This window comes from Myotis brandtii, unplaced genomic scaffold (assembly GCF_000412655.1).
Source record: "Myotis brandtii unplaced genomic scaffold, ASM41265v1 scaffold382, whole genome shotgun sequence".
Classification (NCBI taxonomy): Eukaryota; Metazoa; Chordata; class Mammalia; order Chiroptera; family Vespertilionidae; genus Myotis; species Myotis brandtii.
Genome location: NW_005364671.1, coordinates 1,050,957 through 1,066,495, shown reverse-complemented (window position 1 = coordinate 1,066,495; position 15,539 = coordinate 1,050,957). Strand labels below are relative to the sequence as shown.

The following is a 15,539-nucleotide window of genomic DNA, read 5'->3' as shown; positions in this document are numbered from 1 at the left end:
TATGCAGTCCCTATGGACACAGACAATAGGGTGGCAAGGGCCTGGGGTTGGGTGGGAACCAGGTGGAGGGGAGCCATGGGGGGAAAAAGGAGGAACAACTGTAATAATCTGAACAATAAAGATTTAATTTTTTAAAAAAAAGAGAGAGATGAGGGTGGAGGAGGGTGAGAAAAAGCAACAGAGAACTGAGAGTCGCCAGACTGCCAAGCGTCTGCTTGGCACCTCTCTGGGCCTCAGTTTCCCGGTCTATATTATGATAGTGTTGGACTCACAGCCTACATCTTGTTTCACAGGCCTTGACCCAAGACCTGACCACTTCCTATGGGTAGGCAAAGGGCTCCTTCACACCAGCAGGCAGAGGAGAATATACACAAACGCCCAGGCCTGTTCTGCCTTCTAGCTGTCTCTTCTCCACTCCCAGGCCCCATTTCCGGAGGGGCCGACCCCATTTCACAGGGGAGACTAAAACCCCCAAGAAAGGGAGGGACTTGCCCAAGACCGCACATCTGGAAGTTTTAATTAGCTCTTGCCACAGGCAGTTGTGGCCTCCTCAGCTGTTTCCAAGGGCAGAGTAAAATGTGGTATGCAGCTAAGCCAAGCCTCCACATCTGGGGCCTCACCCACCCAGCTCCATCCCACCTTCTGATTTCTGCCACAGTCACGGGGTGTGGCTGTGACCCTCAAGCCTGAGCCGCCCAGGAAACAACTGGACCTAGTTGTGAGCTCCCCACCAAACACCGCCCCTGCTTATTCACAGCAAAACTTCTCTGGGCCTGTTTTCTCCTTTCTAAAATGGAGATAATGATATGAAGGAGAGCAGAATTGTCACCCCACAACATGCCTCTTTGGCATAAGGATTATTTTAGGCTGGTTATTTTTAAGAAATAGCATACACAGGAAGAGCTCTTGAAAACCTAGAAGTTACCTTTTGTGAGAGACATTTCTATTTACAAGGGAGATCCCATCTGTTAGGGCACCTCCCTCTCTATCAGGAAGAGGGGGATGACTAAATCTCAAGATGCTCATCAGTGCAGAAGAAAATGACTTAATTATGCATCACAACCTTACCCTTGTTTACTGTGCTTTTCTAGTCACCCCACATACTGGCTCCCCACCCCCAACACCTTTAGTGTTCAGCTGAAGGTGGTATTTAAGGTGCTGGATTCAGCCATTTTGGTGAGTTGATCAGTTTTCCTGGGTTTCCCTCCCCCACATATATAGGAGGCATGCATGTTATTTAACTTCTGTTTGTTTTTCTCCTGTTAATCTGTCTTTTATTATGGGGGGAGGAGAAGGGTTTCAGCCCCAAATCTAGAAGAATAGAGGGGAAAATTATCTTCCCCATTCTCAGCTTGCAAGGCTGAGCCCTGCTCCAGACCCTTTGCAGAAAAAGCAAACACAGCAGCCCTAGCTGGTTTGGCTCAGCGGATAGAGTGTCTAGAGTGTCGGCCTGCGGACTCAAGGGTCCCAGGTTTGATTCCGGTCAAGGGCATATACCTGGGTTGCGGGCACATCCCCAATAGGGGGCGTGCAAGAGGCAGCTGAATCGATGTTTCTAACTCGCTATCCCTCTCCCTCTCCCTTCCTCTCTGTAAAAAAATCAATAAAATATATTTTTTTAAAAAAGCAAACACAGCAGTTATAAGTAAGAATAAAAACAGCCACCCTTTAGTGGCTCCAGGCCCTACACCAGGCTATTTAAATATATTATCTATTTGATTTGCAAAACAGCCCTGCAAGGCAGAGGTTAGTCCCATTTTATGGATGCTGAGATTGTCTGAGGTGACACAGATAAATGGCAAAGGCTGGATTTGATCCAACTCTTTGGCTCTCTGTGTGCTTCTCTGAGTGTTAGCAGGTTAACTCAGCCAAGGGTACGTCTCTCAACCTCAGTGTCCTACTGACCTGACGAAAGAGGCTCAGTGGAAAGGATGTTGACAAAACCACTTTGGTGAAAGAAAGCCTCGAACAGACTCAAAGGGCTCTAATAAGCAGCCGCAGGAGGTGGTGATAGAAGGGAATGGCGGGCATGTGGGGCAATCCTGGGGGAGGGTCCGGGCGCTCAGGCCAGGGATGCTGTCAGCTCAGGGTGTCTGGATAGACCCTGGCTGAAGCCTACAATGGGGGGTGCAATGGTAGAACTCACCTAAACAACTCCACTTCGTCATCCCCAAACGGCTTGTAGTCGTCCTTCCCAAACATGCTGAGGTAGGCAGCCTTCATGTAGATGTAGGTGGCCTGTGAGAGGCAGGGCAAGAGTCAGGTGTGAGGAGCCCACCTTCCCAGAACAGCTGTGGAGGCTTGTGGAGCTGCAGACCACATCTTACTCTGACCTTGGAAACAGCTGAGGAAGCCACAACCCACGTGGCAGTTCATTTGGCACAGATACCTCATTTGGCCCAGCATAGGAGCTAACATCATCCCCAGGCCCAGAGGAGAAACTGAGGGAGCTGAAGCAGCTTGAGAACTGGAGCTGGGGGTTAAATCCAGGACGGGCCCATATGAAAGCAGCTGCCACCCTCTCCACTCTGAAGCAATAGAGAAAGCGACTCAAGCAACCAGTGGACGCACAGGCAGTGCTGAGGCTAGGATGGAGATACGCAGGCCGGGCAGCAAGGGCTTCTGGGAAGCAATTACTTCTGAGTGGGCCCCTGCAGGCCAACAGGAAGATTCACAGAGACCCTGAGGATGGACTTCCCAGGCAAGGGAAACAGCTGAGCAGAGCCTGTGTATAACCAAGATACAGATAGGTAGCATAAAGTATGGGATGCATAAATGCGGTGTGAGGCCAGAAGAGTGAGCAGGACCCGGGGCCACGGCTATCTGAACTGGTGGAACTGCCTACTGTGTGCTAGGTGCTCTACATACATCACCTCACGTGATCCCAAAGACAATGCCAGGATAGGCACCCTCTGCTTCCTGGGACCTCAAAGCTGCTTGGGGCAGAGCTGGGAGTGACCCCAGCTTTGTGTGGCTTTAAGAGCCTTGTCCACTGGATCCACAGTCACTCCTGACAGGAAAGGGGCGGCTGTGCAGAACCCCCTTCCTCCGCCCAGGGATCCTGAAAGCTGCACCCCTTCCCCCTAAGTCCAGTGCCAGAGGAGCCTGGCTCTGTGCTGCCCTCCAGTGGCTGAGCCCTGAACCACAGCTCCTGCTACCCCAGCTGCTGCCAAGGAACTACCTGCCCACCTGCCATTAGCCCAGAAAGAAGTGTACTGGGTGGAGGAGGAACCGGAGCAGGACATCCTGGAGCCTAGTCTCTGGAGAAGGCGGAAAGCAGCTCCACCTGGCAGCCCCACCCATGCTGAAGCCCAGGGCTACTCCTAGTTCTACGCTGACCTCGGCACCTTAGTCTGCCCTTCACAAAATGCAGAAAAACTGTTTTGTGGGGTGTGGTGAGAAGAATCACCCCTCACTGAAAGCTGTTGCCCATCCCATCTTCAACTCCCTGGTGTCATCCTTGCCTTTTCCCTCTTCCCCATCCTGGCTAGCACTGAGTCACTAAGTCTTCATGATTTTACCTTCCCTCTAGCTCTTGCATCCCACTGGCCTTGAGCTATCATTCACCTCAATTACTGCACCAGCCTCCACACTGCTCCCTGCTCCAGGCCACCAGAGATGTCTTTCTATTGTCCTAGTTTACATGGTGTCTTCTAACCCATCTTCCTGCACCCCCTCCTACCCCCTGCAAGCCATTCCCCACACCATGCCAGTCAGATCTTTTTATGTCAAATTACATCAGCCCGTCCTTGAAATGTTCTTGTGATATCCCATCACACAGGATAAAACCCAAACCCCCTCTCTTGGCCTGCAAGGCCCCATCCAGTCTCCCCCAGTTTCCTCTCCAATTTCATCTCCCACTGTGTCCCCCTCCCTCACATCATTCTAACCACACTGGCCTCTGGGCCGTTGCCAGAATACATCAAAGGCACTCAGCTTCAGGTGGCGGTGCCCAGCAACCACAGGAGGGAGTTCTTAAAGCCCAAATCTAAACCACAGCATCAAGGGTTCCTTCACTGTCATACTAAAGCCTGAACAGCCACTCGGGGCCCTCCCTGACCTGCTCTTCTGGCTCCTCTTCTGCCAATTATTCCCCATCACCCCTTAAACTCACCCCAGGCCTTTGCCTGTGCCTTTCCTCTGCCTAAGATGTCATTGTTCCTTCTCTGCCAGGCTTATCCGTTGGCTTCCTCTAAGAGGCTTCTACTCCCCCGAGTCAGCTCACCCACCTTGAGTCACCAGGAGATAGGGTGGATGTGACACCCGTGGACATCAAGTTATTAAGGGATACATGGGGAACATTGACGGAAAACAGCAGCCACCTCCTCTGATGGGAGTTCTGTCTCCCCAGTTCCTTAATACAGAAACTACCGGAATCTGTTTTCCCTGATCCCTGTAGTTTCTGTATTACTCTACCAGGGTCTGTGCAGTCAGCCCTTGTCTTCAAGAAGCTCCAGCAGCCCTGGCCGGTGTTCTCAGTGGTTAGAGCACCAACCCCTAGACCAAAGACTCATGGGTTTGATTCTCAAACCTGGGTTGCAGGCTCGATCCCCACCCCAGTAGGGGCATGTGTGGGAGGCAACCAATCGATGTGTCATTCTCACATCAGTGTTTCTTCTCTCTCTCCCCCACTCCTCCTTCCTGCTACTCTCACTAAAAATCAATGGAAAAAAGATCCTCGGGTGAGGATTAAAAAAAAAGAAGCAGCAGCTATAGCCAGTGGCTTAATGGGGATAGTTTCTCCATAATCCCCTGCACTTCTACCCACAACCCTTCACCTGGGGACACTGAGCCCCTTAGCAGCACCCTGACTTCCAGCCTTTGACCTTCGTTCTCTTGACTTGGGGTGTCCTTTACTTACTCCACTTCCACTCTAATTCCTCCTCCTTCAAAATCAGCTCAGATGTCTCCTCTTCCAGAGGCCTCCCCTGTCTTTGTGGCTGGGTGGCTGGCTTCCCAGGGCTGCCTCTGAGCTCCCGTTTCCCTCATTGCTGCACGGCGTGCAGTTGTCACCACCTAGTTTCTGGCTGAGGGAAACGAAGGCTCCACAGGGCAGAGAGGGATGCCACAACCAAATCCCTAAAGCTGAGTTGGGGGACTCTGTGGTGGCCAAGGGCTGGAGAGTAGGAATGAATGAGGTCCCAGAACTGAGGGTGCTACGACCCCCACTTTCACAGGAAACCCTTCTGAGGAAAACACGACAGAGTGTGGGGGCTGACCACCCCAAAGTCACACAGCTGGATACCGAGCTGACCCAGCTAGACTTCCTGACACCTGGGAGGCCTGGGCCTCCCTCTGCTGCTCACAGCAGCTGTGTGCACCCCCACCCGCACCCCCCCTTCCCTGTGTAGGCAGACTCAGCTGTCCAGTTTACTCCACAGGAAGGCTTCTAGGTCACCTGTTCAAAAGGTTCCTAGAGTCTGTGCTCTTACTGGGAGTGGGAAGTGATGAGGAATGAATGCTGGGCCCATAGGGCTGGGCTTGAGGAAGCACCTCTAGCAGCCGGGCAACCTGGGCCTCCTCTGGAGACTTGAGGGACAAGGGAAAAGCAGAGGCCTTTGAGTCTCACAGAACTGGCTTCAAACCCAGTCTGTCACCAACAGCTGTGTGAGCCAGGAAAGTCACACACCCTCTTAGCCACAGCAGCCCTGGTGTGCCCAACGGAGATAACTTCTGCCTTGTTGGGTGTGGTGTAGAGGAAATGGCAAGCGCTGGGCACATGGTGAGAGCTCAGTGACACCCTGCCCCTTCCCCAGCCCCACCTTTCCCAGACCCAGGGAATTCCCTTTCATTTGGTCCCCAGGCAGGGGTACTGAAGAAGGACTTCCATGCAGAGGTGGGGAGGGATGAGAAATAGGGACTTAAAGGCATTGAGACATATATGCTAAGTATTTACCAATGCCAGATTCTGATGCTGATGATGATTCTAAAACTCTCTGTTCAGAATTCTGTGCTAGCATTACTATGGTAATAATGGCTAATGCTTATTTCACCACTTAACTTGATATTATGTTTTCACCTATGGTGGGCACCTATTTTGCTTTGTTTTGCCTACAGACATCGTTTTAATCCCCCAAATGCTTCTTTTGGGGACATCACACCATTTTTCTTCTGTAACCACCTCTCTTCTGCTCCCCGTCCATCAGTCTTCCCACCCTCTGTTTCCAGGCATTGACATGCAATCTATGCAGACCAATGAGGCTGTATTGTGGGACTTGGGTTGAAACCAAAGGGATGACATGAGTTGGCAGCAGGCAACCCAGGGCCACCCTGCCTGTCACATGGAGAGAACCTGCCTGTACAACAAAGATATATTGAAGAGAACACGGTACAGGTAGAAAAACTAAGCCCCGATGACACGATTTGAATTCCTGCATCCAGCCCTACCTGAAGTCAGTTTGCCTAGAACAGTGATGGCGAACCTATGACACGCGTGTCAGAGGTGACACGTGAACTCATTTTTTTGGTTGATTTTTCTTTGTTAATGGCATTTACTTCATAATGAGCCCCTGTTGTCCAAACCTGAGTTTATGCTAATGAAGTGACCCTGGAGGAAAATAGCCCTTCAATAGATTGCTTCAGGAGGCGGGCGGTCTCCAGAGAGCCAATCATGTGATTAGAGGGTTGGACTACTTAGAGCAGTGATGGCGAACCTATGACATGCGTGTCAGAGGTGACACGCGAACTCATTTTTTTGGTTGATTTTTCTTTGTTAAATGGCATTTAAATATATAAAATAAATATCAAAAATATAAATCTTTGTTTTACTATGGTTGCAAATATCAAAAAATTTCTATATGTGACACGACACCAGAGTTAAGTTAGGGTTTTTCAAGACGCTGACACACTGAGCTCAAAAGGTTCGCCATCACTGGCCTAGAATTTTCTGTTATATGAACCAATAAGCCTTCTGTGTTCTAGACCAGCAAAGTCCAATACAGTGGCCACTAGCCCATGTGAGTTTTTAAATTTAAATTTAAAGTTAAATAAAATTGAAAACACCTGGTTTCCCAGTTGCAGTAGGAACATTTCAGGTGCTCACTGTGCACATGTGGCCGGTGGCTACCGTGTGGATGGTACAGGACAGAACATTCCCACCAGCGCAGAGGTCCTACTGGACAGCTCTCACCTAGGCAGTGCTAGCCATGTGCCTGTCCCGTGTGACTAAAACTCCTGACTGACACATTTCAGTTCTGACGTTTCTCTGCTCCTCACCACCCTGGGGACATTGCGTTCCTTCCCACCCTGAGTCCTATTAGAAGTTATGGTTCTGTTTAAATTCTAGCTGGGACATCTGTGTTCAGTTAGGAGTTTGCCCTTGGTCTGGGGCCCATGGCCAATCTGGGTTGGTCCCCCAGTGCCCCCCAGCACTTGATGTGAGCCCACCTTGGACCAGGAGTTCTCCTTGCTGAGCAGGTCGGCGTAGAAGTAGGCCATCTTCCACTGGCCCTTGTAGGTGAAGCACCACATCAGCTCCCAGTAGCACATGTGGTGGAACTGCTTCCAGTGCTGCTGGGCCTCACAACACTCCTCGAAGCGCCGGACGGCCTGTGGGCACCTGCTGGTCGGCTTTCCAGTGCTCCTCGGCCATGCCCGCCCACCCTCTGCACCCACCCAACTCCACTGCAGGCCCAGCCTGCTCCAGTGCACATGGTCCACCGCTGTGCAGGAGACTGGCCTCCAGTCATTATTCCCCCAAGTCTCACACGGCCTCAGGCCCAGTTCCTGCCTCTCTCTGGAGCTCTAGTCTTTCCATCACAAAGTGAAAGGACAGGATAGAGCTATCATGGAGGGAGAGCAGGTAGTGGAAAGTGTTAACGTTAAAGCAATGTAATAGTATCTGTGCCTCAGAGCCAACTCCAAAGGTTTCCGTAGCTCCTACGGAGTGAGCTGGATCTGGGGCATCTGTCCTGCTGCCGGAGGAGTCACAGCCAGGGCAGCGGGAGATCCCAGGACTCCACACTGCGGAGTCCATCCTGGGCCTTGGCTTAGTGCTGGGGTCTCTGCCACGACTGTGGTCCTCCCCTCTGCAGCCCCTCCGATGGCTCCCTCCCTTCTATGGAGCCCTCACCCCCTGGCATTCACCAGGTCCAGCCTGTCCCCACACCCTGAGTAAGTGGGTCTTCCCATGTCCCTGCCTTACACCAGCACCTCCCTCTCCAGGAGCGCTGCGTCCTAATCTCCCTGTCAGAACCCTCTTCTCCCCAGACTGCCTCAGAAGTGCCTCTCCCACCCCTGCTCTGCTGTCGGTTCTCTCTGGGCCCCCCTCCCAGCCGGCCTTGTCCCTGAGTATATCTCTGTGCGTCTGACTTCCTGCTGGCCTGGGAGACCCCATTACTCACGGCGTCAACATTGCCTTTGATGGCTTCAATCCGCCCTGCAAAGAACAGGAAGATGGCGCCCTGCAAAGACACATGTGTGGGTCTGTGTGGGCCCATGCGGCACATGTGGGCAGGGGTGTCTGGCAGGAGGTGGAGCTCACCTTAGGGTATCGCTTCAGGTAGGGCTTCAAGAGCTGCTCTGCCTCCTCGATGTTGACATTCCCGGTGCCTGAAGGAGGTGGGGGTACAACACATGTCACTGCCACCACGGGCTCCTGTGATCCTCCCAGCAACCCACCAGGGGCTTCTCAAGGCCTCTGTTGCCCCCTCTGTGAAATGGGGATAATATTCCTCTATCTCTAGAGTGATGTGAGGTTTAAATAAGATAGTGCAGATGTCGCCTCTAGCGTATCACAGGGCTCAATAACTACGAGTCCATGCCCACTAAGGCTGTGCCCAGAACCCCAAGGAGCTGCCTACAGTGTCCTCACACCCTCTACAAGGTGGGCATGGGCATCCCCATTTCACAGATGAGAAAACTGAGGTTGGGACCTACTCAAACTATGAGGAAGTGAGTAGTCAACAGGCCCCAGGACAGTTGAGGTGGCTCTGCTGTTTGTGGTTTCAGTGCCCCATCCCCAATCTCGGGGGCCCAGTCAGGGTGTGTAACCCCTCACCCTCTTGACCCCTGCCCTCAGAGCCAACCACACCCCAGAGGCCCTGCACTGGCCCCAAGGGCACTCCTACCAAGCACGAAGGTGAGGAAGGTGTGGTAGCACAGCAGCAGCATGACGCAGAGCACTGCACGGAAGCTGTGCCCCGAGGCGCCCTCCGCCAGCTGCAGCAGCCCATAGTCCTGGGGACAAGAGGCCAGGTTGAAGCCAGCAGGCCTGGGCTCCCCAAGCCCACCCTGGGGCCCACGGAGGGACAGGGGCCTGGAGGTGCTGCTGGAGCTGGGGGCAGGGTGGCGTACCCAGGAGGCCAGGTCAGCTGCTCCCAGGCTGTGCCACCCTGAGGAAGGGGCTGTCCCTCTCGGAATCTCAGCCACCTTCCTGCGGGAGCACACGCTGCTGCCAAGGCCACAGCAGAGGCTCGGGTGTAGGTGTCCCCACCTCCTCCACAGCCCCCCGCCCATTCTTCCTCTTTTTCACCTGTTTGGCTGGTGGTAGGTGCTGAGGCCCTGAGCAGCCCCAGGCCTGGTAAGGGGAGGAGGAATGACAAGGAGGCAGATAATCCTAACCCACAGGCTCAGGGCACAGATGGGACCATGAGGATTGTGGTCTGGGAAGGCTCCCTGGAGAAGGAGGCTCCAGAGCCTGGCTGGGGAGGAGCAGAAGCCAGACCCCACTCGCATCCCTGACGGCACTCTGCCCCTCAGTCTGTCCTCCATGTTCCTGCGCCTGCTAGTGTAGAATCCGCCTCCCCTGCCTCACACCCTCCATGGCTCCCCTACTTCCAGGATAAAGACAGAGCCTGCGCTGGTGCCTCCATTCTGGCCTCGCCGCCTCTCTTCCTGGCCAGGCAGGCCGCACGGCGCGCTTCGGCCGGCCGTTCTCAAGCTCTTCCCTCCCAGCATCATCCTGAAATCCTACTTGTGACCCAAGGGCCTTCTTAAGAAAACAAAACTGAAAGGGACTTTCAGAGCCTCCCACCAGTGTTTTCCCGCCCGGGGCATGGACCTCATGTGGCGACCATTTTCGAGGTCCGCGGACAGGCCTGAGGAAGCAGGGGGTCCCAAGGGAGGCCTTCCCATCTCAGTTCTCCATCTGTCCGCCTGACAGTGCCCAGGAGAACGCCTGGGCTCCATGCTGGGCCTGTTCAACATCGCTCTGGCTCTGAGCTCCCTTCCTCACGGAGGGAACGGCATTGGCAGAGACTGGGTTTTCGTAAGATTGTTTGGTCCTCATAGTATTTACTGTTATGATTGTGTTCTGTGTAGCATATTTACTTTAAATAAATTTAAATAAAACTTATGAGCCATTTTTCAGAAAAATAATATGTAACTAATAATATAGAGGTCTGTGCACATGGCAAAAATCAGCAAGGGCTAGAAAAAGTTCAAATTTGAGAAACACTGACCTGGTTTATTTATTTATTTTATTTTATTTTTATTTTTAAATATTTTTATTGATTTCAGAGAGGAAGGGAGAGGGAAACAGAGATAGAAACATCAATGATGAGGGAGAATCATTGATTGGCTGCCTCCTGCACACACCCTACTGGGGATTGAGCCTGCAACCCGGGCATGTGCCCTTGACCAGAATCAAACCCAGAACCCTTTAGTTTGCAGGCTGACGCTCTATCCACTGAGCCAAACCAGGTCAGGCACTGACCTGGTTTTTAAAAAGCCCTGGTTTTACTGAAAAGAGGCTCAATGTCACAGGGAGAAGGGCATGCCTTCTAGGCCAAGCTCCTTCCCTCACACAAAGCCTCCTCCACCAGGGAGCCCTCCTTGATCTGCTACCTGGGTACTCAGGTTCCTGCCCTCAGTAAAGTGAGTCTGGTTTCCCCCCTCAAGGCCTAATGCTTAATAGGACTTCTCTTGGGCATGTCCCAGACCAGAAGATAGTCCAGAGGAAAGGACTTGCTCTAGCTCTTCACCTGTCAGGATCAGGAAACAAGCCCCAGGCCTCTGCACAGAGCTGCCTTTCACAGCCACCCTAGCCCCAGAGCCTCCACCCTGTGAGGGGACCAGGCAGGGCTCATGGCCCCACTTGACTGGAGTGTAGACTGAAGCCCAGAGAGGTCTGGGCCTTGTCTAGGGAACCCATACCGAGGGGGGCTGAGCCAGAACTGGCCCCTCGGCCCCACAGCCCCTCAGCCGCCTCTCATCTAGCTGAGTTCCAGTCCTGGAGCTGAGGGGGTCTAGGGTCCCAGAAAGCAGGCAGTTACCTTGTTTCCTGAAAACCCCACGAACTCCAGCAGCCTCAGGATCCTAGTAGGAAGCATGGACAGCGTCTGCAGGAACAGAAGCAGGTGGGCACGTGCAGGGGCAGCTGCTCCCAGCTGAGTCACCTTGGGCAAGTTATATCTCCTCTCTCTGCCTCCATTTCTCATTTGTAAAATGGGAATAATAATAGCCCTTACCTCATGGGGGTGCTGTGCAGATGGATCAAATTAATCCATGTAAAGCCCATAGAAGGGACCTCCACTTGTTAGTCAGCTATTGTCGTTACTATACTGAACCCCTACTTTGGACCAGGGGCTCTCACTGCATTTGATCCTCAGAACAGCCCAGCATAGAGGGCTCATTGACCCTTTTGACAGATGGGGACACTGAGGCACAGGTCAGTGACAGGACCTGTCCAAGGCCCCAAAGCTCATCAGAGGTGGAGGCAGTCCTTGAAGCCAGGACGGCCCGGCTATAACCTGCTAAAGCATCCACTGCACTTTGCAGCTGTGTTTCTCAGCTCTTGGTCCAGGATCCCAGCTCCCATTTTACATATGAGGAAACTGGAACTCGGAGTGGGGCCGGGACCCCTGCCCCAAGGCCTGCTCTTAGAACAGGCTTTGCCTGAAGTGGAGAGAGCTGCTCCCACCCCCTACCCACTACCCCATATCACACACACACACACACTCACATGCTCCTCCCAGGTGCAGGCGTGGCTTTTCTGAGCCTCCCTGCTAATTCCTACTGTTCCTTCAGCCTAGGATGCCCTTCCCTGCCTAGAAAACTTCCCCCACCTATGGGTGGTTCAAGATCCAGCTCAAATACCACCCCCTCCATGAAACCTTCCCCAACTCCCCCAGGAAGGAGTTTGGCTCTCCAGTCCCTGTGGGTCATCAGCTGTTTCCGGGCCTGTCCCCTTCCCTGCCATTGGTCCATGTTTAATCATCAGCCTCCAGGGCTGAAAAGGCCCTGGTTTACTGTTTGTCCATTTCTGGTGCTATAAATACTGCCACTACAGTAGATTTTAAGCTTTCAACTTGACCTGGGAAGAAATGCACAAAAGGGACTCTGGAGCCAGTGCCAGCACCCACTCCACCCCCACCCAAGCTGGGCACCCCCCAGGCTGCAAAGGTCAGCTTCACCGCTGGGGCCAGGGTTGGCACAGAGCCAGGAGCCCAGCAAAGACCATGTGTGTGCGGCGGGATGTGCAGAGGAGATTAATTTTGAGCCCAGACACTGGACATGGGCAGGGGCACTCCCACTCACCAGGTTGAAGGCACCCACACCAAGCTTCACGCCTCCTTCGAAGTGCCTGTGGTTCTCCCCCTTGCTGTATTGTGAGGACTGCACGAGGCTGTCCAGCTCCCTGCAGAGGGAAGCAAAGCACATATTGGGGGCTGGGTCTCCCCCCAGCTGCGCCTAACAATGCCCCATTCCCAGCTGACCTCAGAACTCTCGGCAGTAGAGTTATAACAGCTCCAGCAATCCAGCAAGCTGGTATTTCCAACCACCTCTCCCTCCGTAATATCACACTCCTCACCCCTAAATGTCAGCCATATCAGCCATAGCGCGCCTGCCTTGTCCAATACCTAGGCAGTTGCTTGTGCTCTGCATTTTGTCTAAAACACTTTCTCAACCTCAGCACTACTGGAATTTTAGACTGAATCATTCTTTTTTGGGGGGTGAGGGAGCTGTCCCGTGCATCGTAGGATATTTAGCAGCATCCCTGGTTTCCACCCACTAGATGCCAGTTGTGACAAACAAAATGTCTCATGGGGGGGAATTAACCCCCAGTTGAGAACCACTGGGCTAACTCCAACACCCCCTCTTCCTGGAGTCTCCTGGTTAGAATCCAGCTCTTTCTCCAGCCACCAACTGTGCAAAGCCCATATCACAGCCGGCCTGGGGCAGCACAGAAGCTTTCAAGGTGCACCTGCCTTCTTCCCTGCCTTAGGCATCTTGAAGGCTTTTAATCAGCAGACACTGGCGGAGGCCTCTCTGCGCCAGGCACTGAGGGACAGCAGGGAGCCACCAAGCTGCTGCCCTCCCAAGTCTCCCACTCGGGGGACAGACCCCCAGGGGACCTGTGACAGTAAGGACGGCTTCAAAGGACAACCTTGGGGCTTGACACAGTCTGGGCTTCAGGGAGGGCTTCCCTAAGGAGCTGACATTTGAGCTGAAAACTAAGGGATGAGGAGGGATGAGCCTGGCACGGAAAGAGTGTTTCTGGCAGTGAGAACAGCATGTCCAAAGGCCGTGAGATAGGAATGAGGTTGGCCATGACCCAGGACCTTATTCTAAGGCGAGAGGAACCTCGGAACTTGGCAGGGGGTGGCCTGACAAGGCTTGTGCTTTGGAGACATCACGCTGGCAGCTGGTGGGGAGGCTGGAGGAGCCAGAATGCTCGTCTGCTTTCCCTCACACAATTCCAGCACAGACCCACCATGGGTGGGGTGCCCACATACCCATGGTGTGTTACACCCAGCAATACCTTGCAGTCACACTCCAACTCTCTGCTGGGAAATGGTCACATTAAATGGGAGCAATAGAGATGATAAATAGTCTCAAGTCAATTCAAGGAAGCTTTTCATGGAAAATGATTGTTAACGCCAAACTTGGGGGTGGGGGAATGAGCTTCCAGAGCTCTTTGGATTTGGGCATTATAGATGTTTGTAATACCATGTTAGGTAAAAGTGCTGTTTTGAGTCTTCATTCTTTCATCCATAAACATGGCCTCTGCCTTGCCCAATGCTGAGATGGCACAGAAATGACCTGGCCCTCGGGCGGTTGCTTCCATCTTAGGGGGGATGTGGGCACCATCCCTGTGGACTGGAGAGGTCAGGAAGGCTTTGTGGGGAAAGGGGCATCTGGGTGTGTAGAAGTTCTGCTGCTATTCTCAAAATTACTGTCTTTCCTCCTGCCCCCACCATACCAAGCTGTTTGTTCAGAATCTGTGTTTTAAGTGCCTAGTTCAAGGTCAGGCACAGAGTAAGCAGTCAGGGGAACCAACAGACACACCCAGGAAAACCAGGGGACTAATATTCCAGAAGACTGAGGTCCAGAGGGTGCAGAAACCTGCCCGGGGTCACACAGCATTCTAGGCATCCTGCCTCCAGCCAGTGCCCTCCGCCTCCCACAGAGCAGCCTGAGAGGCACAGAGTAGCAGATGCTGTGCCCCAGGACCCCGCCAGCCCCACTCACTTGTAAGTCTGGTAGCTGTTTCGAACTTTGATGCCGCCCTTGATGAAGCTCACCATGTTCTCATCCTGCAGGAGGGAGAGATGCTAAGAGCTGGGCCCGGGTGGGTAGCCAGAGAAAGATCATACATGACTCTGAGCCCTGCCTTCCCCTCTCTAGGTCCAGCTCTATGAGGGGCCCTAGAGAAGCGGTTCTCCACCTGTGAGTCACGACCCCTTTGGCGGTCGAACGACCCTTTCACAGGGGTCACCTAAGACCATCCTGCATATCAGATATTTACATTACGATTCATAACAGTAGCAACATTACAGTTATGAAGTAGCAACGAAAATAATTTTATGGTTGGGTCACAACATGAGGAACTGTATTTAAAGGGCCAGAAGGTCGAGAACCACTGCCCTAGAGGGAGGGGGTCAGAGGTCAGCCAAACCAGGTCTCCCTGCCCTTGGGACTTGAGATGAGGTCTTGCTTACCAAACAAGACCTCCAATATGCCCCCTTTGTTCTGGGAGACTCTCCCCATGGTTCCCACGGCCTCCTCTCCGTGGAGGAATGTGGGAAAGGAAGAGGGGCGCTCATTTTTGGTTTGTTTGTGTTTTTTACAAGCTGGTATTTATCACATCTGTAATTTAGAGCACTAATACCTACAGCCCACCCAGCAGTTCCACTCCTGGGTGTACGCCCAGGAGAAATGGATGAACATGGGGTGTGGAAGTCAACTTCGAGAATGTTTACAGCCCCGCTGCTCATGGCGGCCAAGAACCAGAAACAACCCAAATCCCCTTCGGCAGGAGAATGAATAAACAAACTGGTGTATTCACAGAAAGAACATCACACAGCCACAGGATTGGGTGAAGGAAGCAAGTCCCACACAGCTTGAGGCCTTACGAAGCTTGACGCCAACTAAAACATAATATGCTGTTCAGACATGAACTGGAAGATGAAAAGGCTATTTTTTAAAAATAGGATGGGGAGTGATTAACATAAAACTCTAGCTAGTGTTTCCCCCCTGTGGAGGGAGGCAGGGCACAGGGTGGGAGGGGCCCAGAGGGGAAGAGACTTGCTAGCAATGTTGTGTTCTCCAGTTTGGGTCGGGGGGGGGGGGGGGGGTTGGGGGTTTTTTTTTTTTTT

General features: G+C 52.9%; 1 protein-coding gene across 5 annotated transcripts in view; it reads right to left on the bottom strand.

Annotated features, from left to right (window-relative positions):
• The window catches only part of TTC39A (tetratricopeptide repeat domain 39A), a 43,477-nt gene that overhangs the window by 9,712 nt on the left and 18,226 nt on the right, over nucleotides 1–15,539 (bottom strand). For 3 of the 5 annotated variants that reach the window (XM_005872494.2, XM_005872495.2, XM_014544804.1), the window contains exons 6-13: nucleotides 14,413–14,477; nucleotides 12,478–12,577; nucleotides 11,214–11,279; nucleotides 9,069–9,177; nucleotides 8,483–8,550; nucleotides 8,343–8,402; nucleotides 7,387–7,548; nucleotides 2,147–2,238 (exon numbers count right to left, since the gene is read on the bottom strand). In XM_005872494.2, coding sequence (XP_005872556.1) covers nucleotides 2,147–2,238; nucleotides 7,387–7,548; nucleotides 8,343–8,402; nucleotides 8,483–8,550; nucleotides 9,069–9,177; nucleotides 11,214–11,279; nucleotides 12,478–12,577; nucleotides 14,413–14,477 — 722 coding nt within the window. Of the gene's footprint in view, nucleotides 1–492; nucleotides 974–2,146; nucleotides 2,239–4,861; nucleotides 5,411–7,386; nucleotides 7,549–8,342; nucleotides 8,403–8,482; nucleotides 8,551–9,068; nucleotides 9,178–11,213; nucleotides 11,280–12,477; nucleotides 12,578–14,412; nucleotides 14,478–15,539 lie in introns of those variants that run through there. The other 2 variants (XM_014544805.1, XM_014544806.1) reach the window with 2 other exon arrangements.